Consider the following 22,099-nt stretch of genomic DNA (forward strand, 5'->3'; position numbering starts at 1 on the left):
AGCCGTGTGTATAATCACATCCATATGAGCATATCCAGACACTAAAAATAATTTCAACAAAAAATCAAACATGCTTAGAAACAATTTTAGATTGAAATATGTGTTCTTGTTGTTGTGAAGCTAAAATAGGAACGTTTAATAAAAGGTGTGTTTTGTGTTCTTTCCTAGGCCACAGTGACCTTCTTTGACGTCAGCCCTTTGGGTCGCATACTCAACCGTTTCTCCTCTGACCTGTACACCGTGGATGACAGCCTGCCGTTCATCCTGAACATCCTGCTGGCCAACGTTTTTGGCCTGCTGGGGATGGTGGTGGTGATAAGCTACAGCCTGCCGTGGGTGTTGGTGGGGCTGTTCCCCCTGGCTCTGCTCTACTACCAGACACAGCACTTCTACAGGCACACCTCCCGGGAGCTGAAACGCCTTTGCAGCCTGACGCTGTCGCCTATCTACTCACACTTCTCTGAGACAATTGCTGGGCTGGGAACCATCAGGGCCAGCTGTAGTGCTGCCAGGTAGGAGACGGCAACTTAGACATCTTTGATAAGTACAGCGGCTGTCAGTGCGAGTCCCTGATCAGCAATGTTCCCATGGTAACGCACTGGCCAATAGTTAAGGAGAAAATACACTGGACGCGTTACAGCACGTAAGAGCAGCAAAGCAGCATGTGCGCGTCCTACATGTAGGCTAGCGTTCCATTTTGATCAGTCAAGATAGTTACACTAGAAGCATAATATGCGCGTTCAACGCTGCGACAAAATTAGGTTGAAGATCTAATTCCAGACGTGTATGCGCTCTTGTTTAGCAAGAAATAAACAGGAAAACGACATCCTGTGTCAGAGTTCACTTCTGAAAGTCTCCCAAAATCCGTTCTAAGATGCAGGTGGTGTCTTTGGCCATGGAGTTTCAGTTCTGCCATAAGGTGGTAGATGTCACCTTGCTGCTGACGCTGCTGATTGATGGGATGCACCCATTGTCGCCGAGCTCCATGCCTTTCCTCTCACAATACCTCGTCAACTAGCAGCAAGAAGGCCGAGATACACCTTCTACTTGCTGCTCTTTCTACAAAATAATACACAAAACTAGTGTTGCACCGATACCATTTTTTGGCCCCGATACTGTTACCCGATACCATCTGTTTGAAATTGATGTGTGTGTGTGTGTATGAAGAACTGCATACTAGTTAGGGTAGTAGAACTTTTTATTGCCTACCTGGAATGGGTGACAATAGTTGAATAAACTTTTGGCTCTCAAAGGCCAAAATAGTGGCCTCTGTATAATAGTGCAACAGTAAGACAGTAAATTTACATTAATAATTGAATAATCTCTTTTAAACCCTGAGTTTTGGCTCTCAAATGGCTAAGTAGTGCAACTTTCATAAACTTATGTAACATGTATAATACTAGTCGGGAGAGAGAAGGCTGCGTTCAAGTGACAGACAGACATCAGAATGGTATCGGTGCCCTGTTTGTTGGTACTCGCCGATACCGATACCACCATTTTAGTGCTGGATCTGGGCCCTGTCCCATACTGGTACCGGTATCGGTGCAACACTACACAAAATCTAAAGTTGTTCATTACTGTACGCTCAATCAGCAGTTCTTTGTAGTTGTGACAAGCTAACAGACTAAAATATGCAATTTCTAATCAAATGGTCAAGACACAGACTTTTACGTGACCAAAACATAGGATATATTACTGGTAATTCAGTTACTTACCCATGTGGCAAAAGTTCTTCTCTGCGCACAAACACACAGCTGTGGAGCGTACTTTGCAGCGTCTGGTGTGAATTTCCGCTTTTAAAAACAAGTAAGCACTGCCGCTTGGTGGTAATTCCATGAGTGCTTTTGATTTTTGCTCAGAGATTGACCACAGCATCAGGATAAATATATATATACTCCAACAGGCCCACTGCTTTGTCATCTGGATGTCTGACCATGTAGATGACCAAAATCTAAAACACAGCAGTCTCTTATTCATGGGGCTCAGGCCGTGTTTGTTCTTGCAGCTGCTACCCAAGGGACGACCATTAGCAGGAAAATTAGAGCTGTACCTGTTTTCTGCAGGCTCGCTCTGAGCTATACTCGGTTAATAGCTTTTCCAAGCACACCACATTTCATGGATTTTCATGGTAGGCTCATTGAGCGTTGGCTGAGGGACTCTTGTTTTTTTGCAAATGAAAGCAGAATGGACTGATTTCCCTTGTTTTAGGTTCAGGGAGGAGAACGCCGAACGTCTGGAGCAGAACCAGCGCTGCCTGTTCGTTAGCAACGCTGCCATGCAGTGGCTGCACCTCCGCTTGCAGCTGATTGGTGTTGCTGTGATCACGTGCCTGGGAGTGATAGCAGTCATCCAGCACCAGTATAGCGTTGTTGATCCAGGTGGGGCAGTGTGTGACGGTTGTGATTGTACCAGTAGATGAGATGTCTGTTTTCTGTTATTCACACGGTGCCTGCGTGTGACTGACCTTGTTCTGCTCAGGTCTGCTGGGTCTGTCCCTGTCTTATGCACTGTCCATCACACAACTGCTGTCCGGCCTCATATTCGGCTTCACACAGACTGAAATGCAGCTTGTGAGTGTGGAGCGAACTGAGGAATACTCTACTGAATTGCCAACTGAACCACAGCAACTCAACGCAGAGGTAGGCTTTAGCTGCTGCAGGGCCATATGAACTCACACTATTTGTTAGGGAACCAGGTCTGACTAGATCTCCTAAGAATTAAAAAGATATTTTCTGAACAGTACGAACGTGTTACATTTAACGGTCAGTTTAAAGCAGTGTTATTCCTTCATTGTTTTTGCCACACCAGCTGCCTGCTGCGTGGCCTGAGCAGGGCTCCTTGGAGTTCTGTGATGTGGTTCTGGCCTACAGGGAAGGTCTTCCTAACGCCCTGGATGGAGTGAGCTTTGTGGTGCAACCTGGGGAGAAAATAGGCATCGTTGGACGCACAGGCTCTGGCAAGTCCACATTGTTTCTGGCCCTGTTTCGTATGGTGCAGCTCAACCAAGGCCAGATACTCCTGGATCAACTGGATATTAGCACCGTGGGCCTCGCTCAGCTCAGGTACGCCTGGAATCACAGTGGAGGAGATTTATGAACCGCTGTGCAGAAATGGGCAAATCTGATGTGATGAAGGATTTCCATTCAGAATCTGTATAAATGCCTGTGTGATAAAAGCACTCATCAACTTGTTGTTGTCTCTGTGGTTTTTGTGGTGTTTGCAGGTCTAGGTTGGCCATTATTCCCCAGGATCCCTTTCTGTTCAGTGGGACCGTCAGAGATAACCTGGACCCTTGTAAGAGACAGCTGGACCATCAGTTGCAAGACGTGCTGGATCAGTGCCACCTGAGCTCTGTGGTCAGCAGGATGGGTGAGTGAGGAACGAGCAGAACAGAGAGCTGATTCTTTTAGTTTATGAACACCTTACATAAAGCTCACTCTGTCTTTTGATGGATTTTTTTTGTCATAAAAAACAGTCTTTGGAAGAAAAACTGTCACCACAGCTGAATTTGGTTATCTGAAATTGGTGCTGATCAAATCAAAACGTTTGAGTGTGGTTACATCAGATGGATGGATGGAAGGAAGGATGGATGGATGGATGGATGAGTGACTAAATGTATGTTTCTGTATGAATATCAGGGGGACTGGATGCTGAGGTTGGAGAACGAGGGAAATTCTTCTCTGCAGGGCAGAGACAGTTGTTGTGTTTAGCCAGAGCGCTGTTAACACAGGCCAAGGTGAGTGTCACATACACTGCTCAAAAAACTTAAGGAACTGCTTTTTAATCAGAGTATAGCATCAAGTTAGTCAGTTAAATGTCTAGAGTATTGATCAGGTCAGTTCAGTACTAGACGGGGTTGTTGATTAGTGTAGGTACCACTGCTGGTACCATGAGGTGATACCTGGACCCTACAGAGGTTCTACAGGCAGTCCAACTCCACCAGGACGGTGCATCAATGTGCATCAATGTGGACCGTTGGCAGGTTTGCTGTGTCTGCCAGCACAGGCTCACCATAATGGAGGAGGCTAGAAGAGACAGGCAGTAACTCTAGGAGAGCTGGATAGGGCCGTCTGAGGTCCTTAATCCCTTGTTAAGGAATTTCTTATTTTATATATTAATCTTCCTGCCTGTTGCTTTCTTAATCGGTACAACAAAAGCTTCAATGATTTTTCCCCCTGCCTCGTAATATAGTTGTTTTTTAAATGAGAATAGTTTTTTTGTATTTCTAATGTATTGATTCAGTCTATCTCTTTTTTTAAGGTTGTACTCCTAACTTTTGTGCAATCTTCAAGGGTCTTTGAATGCTCTCTTTCCAATTTCACCAATTCCCCCAGTAATGTGCTCTGTTTTGTTGTCACATTCTTTTTTCATGGGAAGGGTTTGGTATATTTTTACCTCTAATCATCACCTTTAAAGTATCCCATAGCTTTGCAGGATTTACCTCCTCATTATTATTATTATTCTCCAAATAACATTTAATTTCACTTTTCAGTTTACAGTTCTTTAATATTTAGATTAACAAGGATTTTTGCGTTAAGCCTCCAACAACTGGACCTAATTTAGCTGTCCAAGTGGACTATCATAGAGACAGAATTATGGTCTGGGATAGTTGGTGTAGTGACGCAACCAAAGGCAGCCGTAGCTTCATGCATGGACTCTACTGTCCTCAGACCCCAAATTTTAAGCCTCACCCCTCATCCGTGTGTGGATCCCAATTCTGGTTGCGTAGCATCTCTGTCCCATGGTCCAAGTGGGAATACACTCCAGCACCATAGCAGTGACTGCATCCCATTGATGCTCAATGTTTAATAAATAGAACATGTGGTGTCCTTTCCTTTTTATTAAACACATTCTGTGAAATTAAAACCAGTCTGGTAAACAACTCCTCAAAGTTCCCTCTCATCCCCTTCACCAACTCAACATTTACAGGTGAGTGATGAAAGGCACTGCCATGCTCTCAGCAGCTGGTTTGCGTTCAGAAAAGGACTTCAAGCATCTTCTTAAAAAGGATCTCTGATACCCCCTGCTGGACAAAGCAGCAAACAGCACCCTAACTGCTAAATAAAAGTCTGATTCTTGTGTGCAAATTCGTTTAAACCTCAATAATTGTGACTTGACTAATCCAGCAAATGTGTGCTTTGGATTAAAACCTGATTGAAATTAAAAAAAAAAAGTTGTGTATCAGTAGGTTTGAAATAAACTTTAATGACCAACTGGCGTGTAGTGTTGTAATTCAGACCTTTAAAGGTTGTGGTATCAAGGAAATCCACTGCAGTAACGTTTTTTATCACACTTATTAAGAGCAGATGTTTCCCCCTCAGCCATAAAAATTGCCATAAGCCGTATAGTAGATATTTATCGTAACACAAAAAAAGTCAGTTATTCTTTTTGGCTCTAAACACCATTTAATTAGGCAGACTTGGAGCAAAAATGGCTCTTTAGATTGTAAAGGTTGCAGACTCCTGGCTTAGATTATCATTAGCTGATAGAAATGTGGTGCAGTCTGGACGCCTTGGTGATTCCTCTTTAAGGATTCTGAACCAAACTGGCAACCATGCAAAACAACTACTTTGGTTGAATAAACTGGGTTCTGGTGCTTACTACAGTTGCACGGAGGCAAAACACAATGAAGTTTGCTGGAATGTTCCTTTGTGAGCAAAACAAAATGTTAGTGAATAAAAATGTCACCAAATTTACAGTTGATCTAGGTTTAATAAATTAAATTGGGCTTCTTCCTTGATGGTTCTGGTTCTGAGTCTCTCTTAGTTAATCCATCAGTCTTTTATCTTTTTCCTCTGACTCAGCCATGAGAGCGCACAGAATGGTGTGATTTGGGGGATTTTGGAAAAATTGGCGCGTCCTGTTAGATGGCTGTAGGGAACAATGAATTCTGTACTTTTCTTTCAAACCTTTTGGTTTAGAGTTTCAGAGAGATGGCCTGGTCCAAAGCAAACCTGGACAGATAATCATGCTGGAATCAGAAATCTAACTGAACGTTACCAACATGCGTAAAGAAGAGAGACAGGAATGCACTCATTTCAAAAGATAACCTTGTTCTAAACTAGCCGAATAAGATGGTTGGTTTAAAGAGGTATTGTTTGAAATGAATTAACATGAATCTAAATAAACACTTCATTATAACATCATAAACAATGCTCTGGGACATGGTTCAACAATATCAGGATCATTTTAGTGGGATAAAAGAGAATCTCAGCTTAATCTTGTCAGGATTCTCTGTGCTGCTCTACTCTAACTCTATTCCACAGGTGTGTCTGGTTGGCTGAGGAGGCGTGGCCCACACCTGCAGCTCGTTGCAGGCGGCTTCCTCTGGCTTCTTAAGCAGAGCGCTGACAGATGGAAGACGCCAGAGCCTTAACCAGTCGTGGTACGACGTGGCCTCTGTCCCTACGCTCGGACACCAGCTTGTGAGTTTTTTGCTCTTCGTTTTTTGACTAATTTTTGGATCTCTGTTTGCCTCAGATTTTTGTGCTTGGATGCACTCACCCGTCTTGACGTCTCGTTCCGAAGAAACAGACCAGCAGAACCGCCTGCTCAGATTTTGCTCTGGCGTTCCCCTCATACTTCCTGGATGTTACCCAGCGAGGCCTGAGTTCCCCTCTCCCGGTTCCTGCTGGTTCTGCATTCACTCTGGTCAATCCATCTGTCAACCGTTGCCGACGAGGTTCGCTCAGGATCCCTCGCCAGTTACATCAGCCGTCCTCAGCCACCAGCCGCCTAATTCCAGCTGAGTAGAATCATAGAGTATTCCCGACGCTACTTCTTCCCGGTTAGGTCCGCCCGGCTAAATGGTAAGCAGCGCGCTTCTAGCAATTCCCCTGGTTCAACTTTCAGAGTTTCTGACTTCCTCTTTCTTACAGACTCGCCAGCCTTGACGTTCTGACCCAGCCGACTCACCCGTAGTCCCGTCCTTAGATCTGCCTGTTTCTTAAAATAAACATCTTAAAACTGTGCTTTGCCTCCCGATCGTATCTGCATGTGGGCTCGTCACCTGAAAACCATGACAGAAGAAGGCTCTGGCCACCAAAGTCCAGCGGATACGTTCGGGCGGCAGTTAGCCGCACAGCAAGAGCAGATGCAGTCGCTAGGTTTAGCCGTAAATTCAACACAGGAGCAGCTTCATAGATTAGCCGCTCAGTTTAGCCAGCTCATGGACACAGTTACTTCCGCGATGACGTCGCCTGTCACTCAAAACATTAGCACCCCGCCTCCCGTCGCTCCGAGCACTGATAATCAGCTTTGGGCTCCGCCACTTGAGAGCGCGTCACCTAGTCCGGAGAAATTCTCTGGTGACCATGGGAGTTGCGGAGGATTCCTTTTTCAGTGTAAACTGGTGTTTAACCGATCCCCCCAGACTTTCGCCTCAGATGAGGTTAAGATATCTTATGTACTACGACTCCTAACAGGTAAGGCACTTAGTTGGGCTGAGGCTCGATTCCCTGATTGTCAGTCATTCGGGGTTACTTTTCAGGAATTCGTTACCGAGTTTAAGACTATTTTTTCGCCCGAGTTAGATTCGGCTCATCAGTCTCGTCATCTCCTTTCGTTAAGACAGCGCGGTCGACGCGTATCTGACTTCTCAGTGGAGTTTCGTACGGTTGCCGCAGCGGCGGATTGGCAACCAAGACCGTTAAAGGCAGTATTTTTTCAGGCTCTTGATGAGTCCCTTAAGGATGAATTAGCCCGGGTGGAGGAACCCGGGAATTTTGAGGATTTTGTGGCGCTAGCCATCCGGTTGGATACCCGGCTACGTAGTCGGAGCCGAGTTAGACAGAACCAAGTCATGCGATCATCCACCCCTTCCACGCTCACCCATAGGGAACCGCGGTCCGCTCCATCACCTCCTGAACCCATGCAGTTGGGCCAGGTTGGTTTAACCAATAAGGAGCGTCAACAGCGTTTCGCGGGCAACTTATGTCTATACTGTGGAGGGGAAGGTCATTTCCTTAAGGATTGTCCGGTTCGGCCAAAAGATCCAGTCCACCGTTCGTAACGGGGAGAACGGTGGACGTTAAAGGTTCTAGCCCCCGAGTAGTAACTAAGGCGCCATCTCTTTCTCGCTTACATTTACCAGTGACGTTAATGTTTGATCAGGATACTTTCGATGTCTCGGCTCTAGTTGATTCCGGTTCGGACTTCAACCTAATTGACCAAACCGTAGTGGATCAGCTTCGTGTGCCGGTCGAACCTTTACCCGAGCCTCTCCGGGTGTCGTCCTTGGATGGGCAGAGTTTAACCTTAATCACCCATCGCACTCGACCTCTAGTAGTGATAGTTTCGGGTAACCACCGGGAACAACTTTCGTTTTTTGTGTTCCCTGTAAAGCGTTCACCCGTTGTTTTGGGTTTAGCCTGGTTAAGTGTCCACAGCCCGCAGTTTAACTGGGCCGAGTCCCGATTAGAATCTTGGTCTCCAGCTTGTCATTCTCGTTGCTTACAGTCCGCTCGTCCTGTATCTGTTACCCCTTCCCCTGAGACAGAATCTGGGGACGTTCTTGACCTATCGCTAGTTCCGGAGGAATACCACGATCTTCAGAGAGTATTCAGTAAGACTCAGGCTTGTTCACTTCCCCCACATCGCCCTTACGATTGCGCTATTGACCTTTTGCCTGGGGCTCCACTACCGGTGAGTCGGCTCTACAACATCTCCAGGTCAGAACGTCAAGCGCTCGAGAAGTATATAGGGGAGTCTCTAGCTACGGGGTTGATCCGTCCTTCATCCTCCCCATTGGGCGCGGGGTTTTTTTTCGTTGGTAAGAAGGATGGAACCCTTCGACCCTGTATCGATTATCGAGGGCTTAACCAAATAACCGTTAAGAACAAGTACCCGCTCCCTCTATTATCCTCAGCCCTCGAACCAGTCCAGAATGCTAAGATCTTCACTAAACTTGATCTGCGCAACGCTTATCATTTGGTTCGGGTGAGACAGGGGGATGAGTGGAAGACGGCCTTTAAGACCCCGCTAGGTCACTTTGAATACTTAGTCATGCCTTTTGGTTTGTGCAATGCCCCGGCAGTTTTTCAAGCATTAGTGAACGATGTCCTTCGGGATTTTCTGAATGTTTTTGTTTTCGTTTATCTTGACGATATCCTGATTTACTCTCGTGACCTAGAACAACATAAACAACACGTCCGTCTTGTTCTCCAGCGATTATTAGAGAATCGCTTATTTGTTAAGGCCGAGAAGTGTGATTTTCACCAGTCTTCTGTTTCCTTTCTTGGTCTGATTTTAGAGGGCGGACAGGTGAAGTCTGATCCGGAAAAGATAAGGGCAGTGGTGGAATGGCCTGTTCCTGAGTCGCGCAAACAGCTCCAACGCTTTCTTGGTTTCGCTAACTTCTATCGGCGCTTTATCAGGAACTATAGTCAGGTAGCATCCCCTTTACATGCTCTCACTTCCCCCAAGGTACCCTATGTCTGGAGTCCAGAGGCCGAGGAGGCTTTCAGTAAACTTAAGGCCCGTTTTTCCCAGGCTCCCATACTAGTTCACCCCGACCCAGCCAAACAGTTTATCTTAGAGATCGATGCCTCTAATACCGGGGTGGGAGCGGTTTTGTCCCAACAGTCGGAGGTAGACTGTAAGTTGCACCCTTGTGCGTTCTTTTCCCGTCGTTTATCACCAGCAGAGCAGAACTATGATGTAGGTGATCGTGAGCTACTAGCTATTAAACTAGCGTTGGAGGAGTGGCGGCACTGGTTAGAGGGATCCGAGCAGCCCATCATAATATGGACAGATCACAAGAACCTCTCCTATCTGCAGTCAGCCCGTCGACTCAACTCTAGACAGGCCCGTTGGTCTTTGTTTTTCTCTCGATTCAACCTCACCATCACCTACAGACCCGGCTCCAGAAATGTCAAGCCTGATGCACTGTCCCGTCTGTTTACGTCTTCTGAACAAGAGAGGGAGCCGGAACCGATTCTTCCTCCCACCTGTACGGTTGGAGCGCTGCATTGGGATCTGGAGGACAGAATCAGACAGGCCCAACTCTTAGACCCGGACCCAGGTACAGGGCCACCTGGGCTTAAGTACGTTCCCCAGTCTGTTCGTCCTGAGGTTCTACGTTGGAGCCATGACACGAAGTTTTCCGCCCATCCGGGCATTTTCAGAACCCAGTCCCAGGTATCCCGGCGGTTCTGGTGGCCTTCATGGACTAAGGATGTTCGAGAATATGTTCTCGCCTGCCCCGTTTGCGCCCAGAATAAGTCTTCTACACAGCCACCTTCCGGTTTGTTAAATCCTCTTCCCATCCCCAGACGTCCATGGTCCCACATAGCGATTGATTTCGTTACCGGTCTCCCTTTGTCCCAAGGTATGTCAACTATTTTGACGGTAGTTGATCGGTTTTCTAAGTCCTGTCATCTTATTCCCATCCGCAAGTTACCCAACGCACTCCAGACAGCTCAGCTTCTTATCAAACATGTGTTCAAACTTCACGGCATCCCTGTTGACATCCTCTCTGACCGGGGTCCTCAGTTTATCTCCCAGGTCTGGCGGCACTTTTGCTCTGCTCTGGGTGCCCGTTATACACTCACCTCTGGATATCATCCTCAGACTAATGGCCAAACTGAACGCATGAACCAGCAACTAGAGACTACTCTCCGCTGCCTTACGTCATCTTCACCCTCCGACTGGAACAAGTTTTTGCCCTGGGTGGAGTATGCCCTTAATTCACACATCACCTCAGCTACTGGACGTTCACCTTTTGAGGTTGCTTTGGGATATCAGCCTCCACTTCTACCCACAGAGGAACTCAGGATTCCCTTCACATCCGTAAACGACTACATTGCTCGCTGCCAGGACATCTGGAGATCAACCATCACTGCCCTCACTCGCACCGCAGAGCGGAGCAAGAGGTTTGCCGACCAGCACCGCCGACCAGCTCCTCAGTATCGCCCCGGTCAGAAGGTTTGGTTATCTTCCAGAGACGTTTTGTCCAATCCATCCGCTAAAAAGCTTGCTCCCCGGTTCACTGGTCCCTATGAGATAGAGACAGTGATTAACCCGAGCACTGTCCGTTTACGTTTGCCCCCTCACTCCCGAGTACACCCTACTTTTCATGTGTCCCAGATCAAGCCCGTTTTGGACAGCAACTTGTGCCCTCCTTCCGGACCCCCTCCACCCTCCCAGGACAGTCAGAACCCTCGGGTTCTCAGGGTTGTGGATGCCCGTCGGCGAGGTAGGGGTCACCAATACCTCGTCGACTGGGAGGGTTGTAGCTCTGAGGAGCGCTCGTGGGTTTCCTCAGCTACTATCGTGAATAAGGACTTGATTTCAGATTTTTGGGCTACTCAGCCCAGCACCTCTTCGTCTGGGCCGCCAGGAGGCGGCCGTTGAGGGGGGGGTAGTGTCAGGATTCTCTGTGCTGCTCTACTCTAACTCTATTCCACAGGTGTGTCTGGTTGGCTGAGGAGGCGTGGCCCACACCTGCAGCTCGTTGCAGGCGGCTTCCTCTGGCTTCTTAAGCAGAGCGCTGACAGATGGAAGACGCCAGAGCCTTAACCAGTCGTGGTACGACGTGGCCTCTGTCCCTACGCTCGGACACCAGCTTGTGAGTTTTTTGCTCTTCGTTTTTTGACTAATTTTTGGATCTCTGTTTGCCTCAGATTTTTGTGCTTGGATGCACTCACCCGTCTTGACGTCTCGTTCCGAAGAAACAGACCAGCAGAACCGCCTGCTCAGATTTTGCTCTGGCGTTCCCCTCATACTTCCTGGATGTTACCCAGCGAGGCCTGAGTTCCCCTCTCCCGGTTCCTGCTGGTTCTGCATTCACTCTGGTCAATCCATCTGTCAACCGTTGCCGACGAGGTTCGCTCAGGATCCCTCGCCAGTTACATCAGCCGTCCTCAGCCACCAGCCGCCTAATTCCAGCTGAGTAGAATCATAGAGTATTCCCGACGCTACTTCTTCCCGGTTAGGTCCGCCCGGCTAAATGGTAAGCAGCGCGCTTCTAGCAATTCCCCTGGTTCAACTTTCAGAGTTTCTGACTTCCTCTTTCTTACAGACTCGCCAGCCTTGACGTTCTGACCCAGCCGACTCACCCGTAGTCCCGTCCTTAGATCTGCCTGTTTCTTAAAATAAACATCTTAAAACTGTGCTTTGCCTCCCGATCGTATCTGCATGTGGGCTCGTCACCTGAAAACCATGACAAATCTAAGGTCACATTGACAGCCTTTTCAGCAGCTTTGGAAAGAAGAGTGAGCATAATTGTTCATGCATGTGGATGTCAAGTCAGTTTTCTTTGTTTCTAGTGATGCAGAGTGTTATGTTTCCATATGCACAAAGGATGTTGCAGGTTAGTTAGAGGAGTCCTTTAAACAAGAGCACATTTTTATGGCTGGAATTAAATTACAGAGGACAAGCGTAGTTTCATAGGAAAATGAAGTGCAAGCAGGAAGGCATTTCTAATGCTGCGTTCCAGTTGCAAGCAGAACTCAAAACATTCTGACTTACAAGTTGGAGGAATCAACTTGAACGGTCCCTAAAGTTGGACTTCCCACTTGTATAGTCGGAGAGATTTTTTTTAAAGCCCGATTTTCAGATCCAATATGGCAGCTCCTTGCATCGACAAGAGTAAGCTGTGATAAAACAAGTTTATTTTACAAGACGGCTGTAACTGCGTCTAAAATCAATGTTACATGTAGCGGCTGCAATTCTGAACCAAACAAATTAAAAGTGGTGTTTGCATGTGGAAAGTACACCTTTTTAAAGGACATGTGTAAGAGGGACTACGAACAAAACAACAGCTTTCCTGGCCGTCGCCGTATCAGAATCCCATTTTCCCCCGACTGTGTTAAGGATTAGTTTAGATTAGGTTAACCGGAACGCTGTTAACTCGGCTGTTACTCCATTCCTAGTTCAGACTTCCAAGGTAAATTGAATGTATGTGCCACAAAACTGGCAGGAAAACAATAAAGTGTCCAAGAATGAAAACAAAGAATCCTGCTATTAAATCAGAAATGAATGTTTCTAATTTGTGACAATAAATTATACCCAGTGTTGGTCTTAAAGTTGAGGTAGATGGCACAGAACATTACAAACTGCTTTTGTCTTTTAAATCATCAGCTATACACGGAACTTTCTTTTTCATTTTCCAGTATTAAAAGCTTAAATGAACGTTTTGTAAATCTTTAACTAATCTTAAACTGAGAAAGTTTTGCCCAGGATGCTTTTGTTTTTAACATATTCAATACCTAGTTCCTTCTCCACTGAAAAGCCTTCTAAGAAATCCCCTGACCTTCAAACTTGAGCATTATTTGCTGTTTTCCCTGTCATAAAGGTTCTTTGCATCGATGAAGCCACAGCCAGCGTGGACCAGAAGACAGACAAACTGCTACAGCAGACAATTAGAGAGAGATTTCAGGACAAGACTGTTCTCACTATAGCCCACAGGTAAGATGTTCTGATAATGTGTGAAACTCGGTTTTCTGTCCTGTCCTCCGCTGTGAAGTTAGGTTAAGACTCCTTCAGGATGTCACATCCCTACCTGCTAGTAAGATTAAAGCGTCCTTCTCAGCAGTGTTTCACCTCTCTGTAAGGAGCACTTAACCCAGGCTCATATTATCCAGTAATATGCCAGTCCTGTGAGCTAAGTTAACACGGGAAGCACAGTTCAGTCACTGGGTCCTTGCTGCCAGTAAGCAGCCTAGGCTCATGCTGCAGGACTCTGAGTTCAAGCTCCCAACACCCTTTCTATTCTGCATTAGGCTGAGATTCGTCCCAGTCACATTTTTGTGATTGTTGGGTGCATCAATCTCTATGAACTAAATGTTGTAGCTCAGTATATTCAATATGGGAAAACTGAAATAAATAAAGTGGGAGTTCAGGGTCAAAGACACTGAAGATGCTGCCTCGTTAAATCACTGGACGGCTTTCTGGCAGTCGTCAGCTGCTCGCTCCACATGTGTGCTGGGTGCTTTGGTCAGAAAATATGCAAACCCACGTACAGCTCAGCTTATTTATGGAGCTCATGCTTGTTTACTGACTCAGGACACAAAAACAGCCTGAATGCATGTCTCAGAAAGACTGTTAGTGCCAGGTGTGAACAGGCACTTGGCCATTGACACTCCTTTGAAGAGTTTAGCTTGCTGTTCCTGCTGAGCTACACCAGTTGTATCTATAACTTGCATAGATTGTATGTTTACAGCATTCTGTGGGTAACAGAAGTGCAGGAACCCACACAGGCAGTGGGAACAGTACAGGCTGTTCCCACAAGAGGCCGCCAGCACTCAACAAAATTACCTTTGTGTTATTTCTTGGTACGCTTTTTCTACAAAGAGAACTCAAGTAAGAGGACATTAGCTTAAGAAAATAACCCAGGATTGTTCTTAGATTGCCATCAGTAAATGTTTGGTTTCCCTTGACTGCAGAAGTATAGATGAGCTTGTCCTGACCGAAAATTGACATGCTGTAAGCCCCTTATACATAGTGAGCATCCTGTCCATCCTTTTAACAATGGCATTAAAAACAACCAATCCAGGCTGTAAGAAATGTTTTCAGATTCTGGTGAGGTCACAAGATGTTCTTCATAGTGAAACATTAATTTATGCTAATCAGAGAATTGTATTCATAACCTGAAGTTATCGTTCAGCACAGAATGAGATGCATAACTCATAAAAGGCTGTGATTTCTCTGTTTCATCAGGATCAACACCATCATGGACTGTGACCGTGTGCTTGTGATGCATGCTGGGAAGGTGGTAGAGTTTGACACGCCTACTGCTCTCTGTCAGACTGACACCTCAATCTTCCACAGACTGGTTGTTGGACGAGGAGATTAGCATATCAAGACACAAAAGATGCAAGGAAATCTTCTGAGACTCTAAAATCCGCTTTTCTACTTTGTCTTGAAGTTTTACTGCATCGTCCTGTTTCATCTGTTGCTTTTATAATACAAGCTTTATTGCAGAACAAAAAAGCAGAAGCACAAAATCTGGCTATATTCCTTTGTCTCCCCAGACACCTTGTTGTTGAGGAAGACATTATGATGTGTTTTGAAACCTGCTTTGTAATAAACACAAAAATATTCTCCAAGATTACCATCTGTTTTCATTAAAGCTGGGCTGGTTATACTGTAACTGTACTGAGTTGCTTAGACATTATTTTAGAATTTAGCGGTAAAGAGAGAGAGAGAGAGAGAGAGAGAGAGAGAGAGAGAGAGAGAGAGAGAGAGAGAGAGAGAGAGAGAGAGAGAGAGAGAGAGAGAGAGAGAGAGAGAGAGAGAGAGAGAGAGAGAGAGAGAGAGAGAGAGAGAGAGAGACTGGGACTGAAGTGATATCTCAGGGTAACCTAAGTTTTAAGCCTAGTCTTAAAAGTAGACGGGGTGTCTGCCTCGCGGACCAAAACTGGGAGTTGGTTCCACAGGAGAGGAGCCTGATAGCTAAAGGATCTGCCTCCCATTCTACTTTTAGAGACTCTAGGAACCACCAGCAGACCTGCAGTCTGAGAGCGAAGTGCTCTGTTAGGAACATACGGGGTAATCAGATCTCTGATATATGATGGAGCTTGATTATTAAGGGCTTTATATGTTAGAAGAAGAATTTTAAATTCTATTGTTGATTTAACAGGAAGCCAATGAAGGGAAGCTAAAATAGGAGAATATGTTCTCTCAGTACAAGAGGGCCAGCAACTCGGGGCAGGATTCAGCAGTCCACTCACACTTCAAGAGCAAAGGACACACCTTTGGTGACAATCATGTCCTGATTTTGGACAGAGAGAACAGATGGTGTAAAAGAAACCATATGTGTCAAAAAAGAAAAGCCTACTCTGAATAGAGGGGGAGGATTGCAATACTAACTCCCTAGTGTATACAACCTGGTCCTCTAATTAATTCCAGAGATTACAGAATTAGTCTCATAATTCAGGGGAACCAAGTACTCCACTCACACCAAACTATAGCCTCTAACAACCCAAGACATTGAACGGTTGGTTGGTGATTTGCATCTGGCCTCCGTGTGCTTAAAAACAGCAGCGCTCCAACTGCAGGTGTGAGCCACCAGAACTGACGAAGCATCCTGGATAGGTGTCAAAACGTTTTCAGAAAAACTGAGTGAAAGTCCAGTTGCCTCCAATTTCAGCCTGTTGGCTTTTATTATGAGCCTGATAATTGAAAATTTGCACAGGCATATGATCTCTCTTTTTCATTTTTATCAGAACTCCTGTTGCAGCATTTCGACTCAGCTGAAGGCTTCAAACTGCATTTTGTTGACTTCCTGATAGAACAGAATTACAATAGTCCAGCCATGAAGTAACAAATGCATGGACTAGTTTTTCCGTGTCACTCCTCCTGCACAGGATATTTCTAATTTTGGCATGAAGCCAGAGGTGAAAGAAAGAAATCCTATAAACCTGTTTCTTAAGGAATTTAAATTACATGTCCTGGTTTTTACTTTCCTACCGGAGGCCAATTAAATGGCATCCAGTTTAAGTGGTTGACTAGGCAGACGGCCCAATCTGCCTTTATTTGGGCAAGATCCATAACATCAGACTTGGAGGAGCTGACTGTCCCAAGCCCAAGCTGCTCCCATCATTGTAGTCAATGTCTTTGTTTCTTCTGTCACGAGAAGATAAAAAAGGAAGCACAATGACATAAAAGCCTGTCGGAACAAAACAGTTTTTTTTTATGAATGTATTTATATACTTTAGTTAAACTGCATCACAATGAAGTTGGAATGAGAAGAATAACATTCAATCATTATTTGTAGGAGATCTCCAAAATCTCTGCTAGATGGAAAGCTAAAGACATCAGCCCCTTCATCCGTACTGTGATCTGGCCTGATGAGCGGCATTCAGCCTTGTTTTGACTGTGCTTCAGGTTCTTTTTTTTTTTTTCTTTTTTTTTTTTTATACTTTTTTATACTGTGCTTCAGGTTCTGAAGATCCATGGACATGGCTGAAGGCGCCATGACAAGCAGTGTTCATGGGAATGTTTTGGTTCTTGCTTGAATATGAAGGCTTGGATTAATAAACATAATAGTTAACTGATTTAGAAAGGGAAACAAAGAGCTTTTTCAGAAACTAAGTGCGAAATTAGCCATATAAAAGACTGGGTGAATAATTCTCATTCAGATCAAGAGCCTGTGCAACCAGGTGTAAACAGGTAACAGATTATGAACTGGGCTGGTGGTTTATTTGATTCCCAGCAGGAGGCGATAGCCCTTATAGCTTTGTTAAAGAAACTGTTTCTAAGTCTATTAGTTTGTGATGTAATGTTCCTTAATTGTTTTCCTGATGGAAGTGGGTCAAATAATGCACTGCCCAGGTGGGTGGGATCTGTGGCGATATGTCTGACCCTTCTCTGGACTCGTGTAGCATAAACTGAGTCCAGTTCTTGTAGACGGCATCCCACAATCCCCCGTGTTGACCTCACCACCCATGCTAAGTCATTATTCTCCTGCACTGTGTAGCTCCCATACCACACTGTCACACTGAGACACAAAATGCTTTCAATTGTTGCCCTATAGACATTTATGAGCAGCTGAGTAGAAAGTCCAATCATTTTCAGTTTCCTGAGGAAGAAGATGTGTTGTTGGTCCTTCTTCACCAGGTGGGAAGTATTCACAGTCCAGGAGAGGACAGTGAATGTCCAGGAATCTAATGCTGTCCACATGCTCCACCACCTCCCCATGTATTCAGTCTTCTTGAACCTCCTGTAGTCCACTATGACCTCCTTGGTCTTGCTGGTGTTCAGGGTGAGATCATGGCCCTCCTCTCTTTAGTGGATCTCATTATTGTTGGATATGAGCCCCACCACAGTGGTGTCAGCCACAGATTTCCCAAGCATGTGAATGTTGCAGATAATGCCAAATTGTGGAGCTTCAGGGCCATTATGTCTGGGAGCCTGCATTGAAGGCTGAGCCGAGGTTCACTAATAGCATGCTAACATAGGTGTTGGGATGCTGCAGATGAGTTAGAGATGAGGGAAGTGTTAATGAGACAGCATCACCTGTAGAATGATTCTCTCTGTAGGCAAACTGCAGCCAGCCTAGGCCACTTTGATGTGAGGAGGATCTCTCAAAGCACTTCATGATGACGGGGGTTTGAGCAACAGGACAGTAACGTCGAGGCAGTAGATGGCTGTTTTTTTGGGAACAGGCCCAGTGATGGATGATTTCAGACAGGCAGGGACCATAGAGCTGCAGGGAGAAGTTGAAGATGTCCAGAAAAACCCCTGCAAGTTGGTAAGGACACAATTTAAGCGTCTGACCTGACACCATGTCTGGAGCCTTGTTTGTGTTGACCTTATTAAAGGAAGATGTCACTTGGTGCAGCTGCAGGATGAGAGGCTGATGCTGCACCTCTGGCTGAGAAAGATGTTCAGACCTTCTGCTGCTTGGAGAGTTGTTGTTGCGTGCAAAGAAGCTGTTTAAGGTGTCGGGAAGAGCTGAGTATTTGCTGAGTTGCTTGTCGTTGTGCTTATAATCTGTGATGGTCCTGATGCTTCTTCATGTGTTCGGTGGGTTGTTGCTGCTGAAGTGGTCCAACCCCGTGTGTTTGGAGGGCAAACACACCAGCAGCAGGCCACTGTGACATCTGTAGACTCAGTACACCAGACAGGTCCATTATAGTATGCGGAGGCCTTTCACAGGTTTACCCATAGTGTACCCCTTTCCAAATCCTGCCAAGAGCTGGTGGTAGTATTGTCACTGCATCCTCTGTGCCTGGTATCTGTCACTGTTTCAACTGTGAGAAACTTCAGCAAATGCCTGTAAACAATCCCTTTTCTCATGCCCCCTCTTCTGTTCTCTACTGTCAGTTGTGTAGAAGTGCCAATTCCTTGCAAATCACTTTTCAAGAATGATCTGCTGGTGGACCAAATAACTTCCTGTTCACACCACTCCTTGGAGCTAAACTGGTTTTGTTGGTGAGAGTACTGGACTAAATAAGAGCTAGATAAATGTGTAAACAGTTAACATTTTTTATGTATTTTCAATTTTTCCCTGTATGTTTTCGTACATTTTCATCAGTTTATTTCACTATATAGGCTTGGCAGATTTGGAGATTAATAGAATAAAGAATATCACTTATTTGGTATTTATTGTTTCAGTGTCAAAGACATTGTGAACTCACCTGGTAACTTTTCATGTTTCAACATGTCATTTTTTGTCATACTGACCACAGCCCCACATAACCCTACTGCTCATCCCGGGATGCAGGGTTATGGAAGAGAGACCTTTCTTTGTGCTGGACCCGGATACATGGAGACCCAGAATGTGAAGTATCAGAATCTGCTGCCCACATGTGACCCAAGACGGAGGCGGGGCCGGGGGGGGGGGGGGGGGGGGGGGGGTTCTTCTGCAACAAAAGTGGAATAACGTTTAGGTGAAGGACAACAGGTGTCCATTGAGATGGGACTGAGCCGCATCAGGTTCCCTCAGTTTCCCATTGTTTCAGAAACAGCTAGGACCCAGATCAAGAACAGCCTGATTAAGATAAATGCTCATTTATTAATCTATTTCTCTTTTTATCCTAATCTGGAGAAGTAGATCGTTTTTTACTTTCTTGTTTTTTTCTTATATTAATGTCAGTCTGGATAGTTATGTTTTGCATCAGTAAATCTGAGATCGTTTTAATTATAGTAAATTTACCCTTTGATTAAATTATTAGCCCAAGGTGATTTTCTCAACCCTTCGTTTTGATCTAATCCCTGTTTCATAGTCAAATACTGTGCAAAGAAACAGTTTATACTCAGGATTTCTTATATGTGTAAATGATAAATAACTGGACAATAAAAGTCTTTTTTAGTTACTTAACTGAATAAATGTATTAGACTATTTGTTTCATTATAAAGGGGTATAATTTATTATGAGGCTGATCTATACGACAAGGAAGAAAAATAGTGAAAGACACAAAAAAAGGACATTGTCAGACTCCTTAGTTTAGTTATTTTTAGTCCGTCCGTCCGTACGTCTTCTTCCACTTATCCGGGGTCGGGTCGCGGGGGTAGCAGCTTCAGTAGGGAGGACCAGACGTCCCTCTCCCCAGCCACTTGGGCCAGCTCCTCAGGAGGAATCCCAAGGCGTTCCCAGGCCAGCCGGGAGACATAGTCCCTCCAGCGTGTCCTGGGTCTTCCCCTGGGCCTCCTACCGGTGGTACGTGCCCGGAACACCTCTCCAGGGATGCGTCCAGGAGGCATCCTGACCAGATGCCCGAGCCACCTCAACTGGCTCCTCTCGACGTGGAGGAGCAGCGGCTCTACTCTGAGTCCTCCCCGGATGACTGAGCTCCTCACCCTATCTCTAAGGGAGAGCCCAGACACACTACGGAGAAAACTCATTTCAGCCGCTTGTATCCAGGGATCTCGTTCTTTCGGTCACTGACCCAAAGCTCGTGACCATAGATGAGGGTAGGAACGTAGATCGACCGGTAAATCGAGAGCTTCGCCTTTTGGCTCAGCTCTCTCTTCACCACAACGGATCGGTACAGCGCCCGCTTCACAGCAGACGCCGCACCAATCCGCCTGTCGATCTCCCGCTCCATCTTCCCCTCATTCGTGAACAAGACCCCAAGATACTTGAACTCCTCCACTAGGGGCAGCACATCCTCCCCAACCCGGAGAAGGCACTCTACCCTTTTCCGGTTCAAGACCATGGTCTCGGATTTGGTGGCACTGATCTTCATCCCGGCCGCTTCGCACTCTGCTGCGAACCGGTCCAGTGAGAGCTGTAGATTACGCCCTGATGAAGCCAATAGGACCACGTCATCCACGAATAGCAGAGACGCAATCTTAAGGCCACCAAAACGGATCCCCTCAACACCTTGGCTGCGCCTAGAAATTCTGTCCATAAAAGTTATGAACAGAATCGGTGACAAAGGGCAACCTTGGCGGAGTCCAACTCTCACCGGAAACGAGTCCGACTTACTGCCGGCAATGCGGGCCAGACTCTGACACCGGTCGTACAGAGACCTGACAGCCCTTATTAAAGGGTCCGGTACTCCATACTCCCGGAGTACCCCCCACAGGATCCCTCTGGGGAAACGGTCGAATGCCTTCTCCAGATCCACAAAGCACATGTAGACTGGTTGGGCAAACTCCCATGCCCCCTCAAGAATCCTGCTGAGGGTGTAGAGCAGGTCCAGTGTTCCACGGCCAGGACGAAAACCACACTGCTCTTCCTGAATCCAAGATCCGACTATCCGACGGACCCTCCTTTCCAGAACCCCTGAATAGACCTTACCAGGGAGGCTTAAGAGTGTGATTCCTCTGTAGTTGGAACACACCCTCCGGTCCCCCTTTTTAAATAGGGGGACCACCACCCCAGTCTGCCAATCCAGGGGAACTGCCCCCGATGTCCATGCAATGTTGCAGAGTTGCAGTTAACCAACACAGCCCCACAACATCCAGAGCCTTAAGGTACTCAGGGCGAATCTCATCCACCCCCGGGGCCTTGCCACCGAGGAGCTTTTTAACCACTTCGGCAATCTCAGCACCAGAGATGGGAGAACCCGACCCAGAGTCCTCAGGCTCTGCTTCCTCAATGGAAGACGTGTTGGTGGGATTAAGGAGGTCTTCGAAGTATTCCGCCCACTGACGCACGACGTCCCAAGTCGAGGTCAGCAGCACACCACCCCCACTGTAAACAGTATTGGTACTGCACTGCTTCCCCCTCCTGAGATGCCGGATAGTGGACCAGAATCGCTTCGAAGCCGTATGGAAGTCTTTCTCCATGGCCTCTCCGAACTCTTCCCACACCCGAGTTTTTGCCTCGTTTATTTTTAGTCAATATTTAAAATAAAAGTTGAAAAAAAAGGTTCACAATTGATTTACTCAAGGCATATCTTTAGTGGTCCAGCTCTAAATATTAAACTTGCATAGATCGGAAACCGGATGGATGGATGGATGGATGGATGGATGGATGGATGGATGGATGGATGGATGGATGGATGGATGGATGGATGGATGGATAAATTTGATGCATGGACAAAAAGAACGTTCATTTATCAAATATTTAATATTAGCTTTAAAATACAGACTGCCAATGGCACTAACTTTATTTGAAGCACATAGTTGACATTGTCCTCCCTGTAGCAGTGTAACAACTGAATTAGCTTGATTATTTTTGCGGGTCCACAACAACGTTGCTGTC

The 22,099-nt window shown here is 46.0% G+C and overlaps 1 protein-coding gene across 2 annotated transcripts in view; it reads left to right on the forward strand.

Annotated features, from left to right (window-relative positions):
* abcc10 (ATP-binding cassette, sub-family C (CFTR/MRP), member 10) overlaps nucleotides 1-15,089 on the forward strand; it is a 37,901-nt gene extending 22,812 nt beyond the window's left edge. For both annotated transcript variants that reach the window (XM_012869809.3, XM_021320187.2), the window contains exons 15-22: nucleotides 169-512; nucleotides 2,209-2,378; nucleotides 2,479-2,639; nucleotides 2,809-3,062; nucleotides 3,224-3,369; nucleotides 3,639-3,736; nucleotides 13,295-13,407; nucleotides 14,659-15,089. In XM_012869809.3, the coding sequence (XP_012725263.2) occupies nucleotides 169-512; nucleotides 2,209-2,378; nucleotides 2,479-2,639; nucleotides 2,809-3,062; nucleotides 3,224-3,369; nucleotides 3,639-3,736; nucleotides 13,295-13,407; nucleotides 14,659-14,794 (1,422 nt within the window). In that variant the 3' untranslated portion in view covers nucleotides 14,795-15,089. The remainder of the gene's footprint in view (nucleotides 1-168; nucleotides 513-2,208; nucleotides 2,379-2,478; nucleotides 2,640-2,808; nucleotides 3,063-3,223; nucleotides 3,370-3,638; nucleotides 3,737-13,294; nucleotides 13,408-14,658) is intronic.
* Nucleotides 15,090-22,099: the final 7,010 nt, after the last annotated feature.

Source organism: Fundulus heteroclitus, chromosome 5 (assembly GCF_011125445.2).
Source record: "Fundulus heteroclitus isolate FHET01 chromosome 5, MU-UCD_Fhet_4.1, whole genome shotgun sequence".
NCBI lineage: Eukaryota > Metazoa > Chordata > Actinopteri > Cyprinodontiformes > Fundulidae > Fundulus > Fundulus heteroclitus.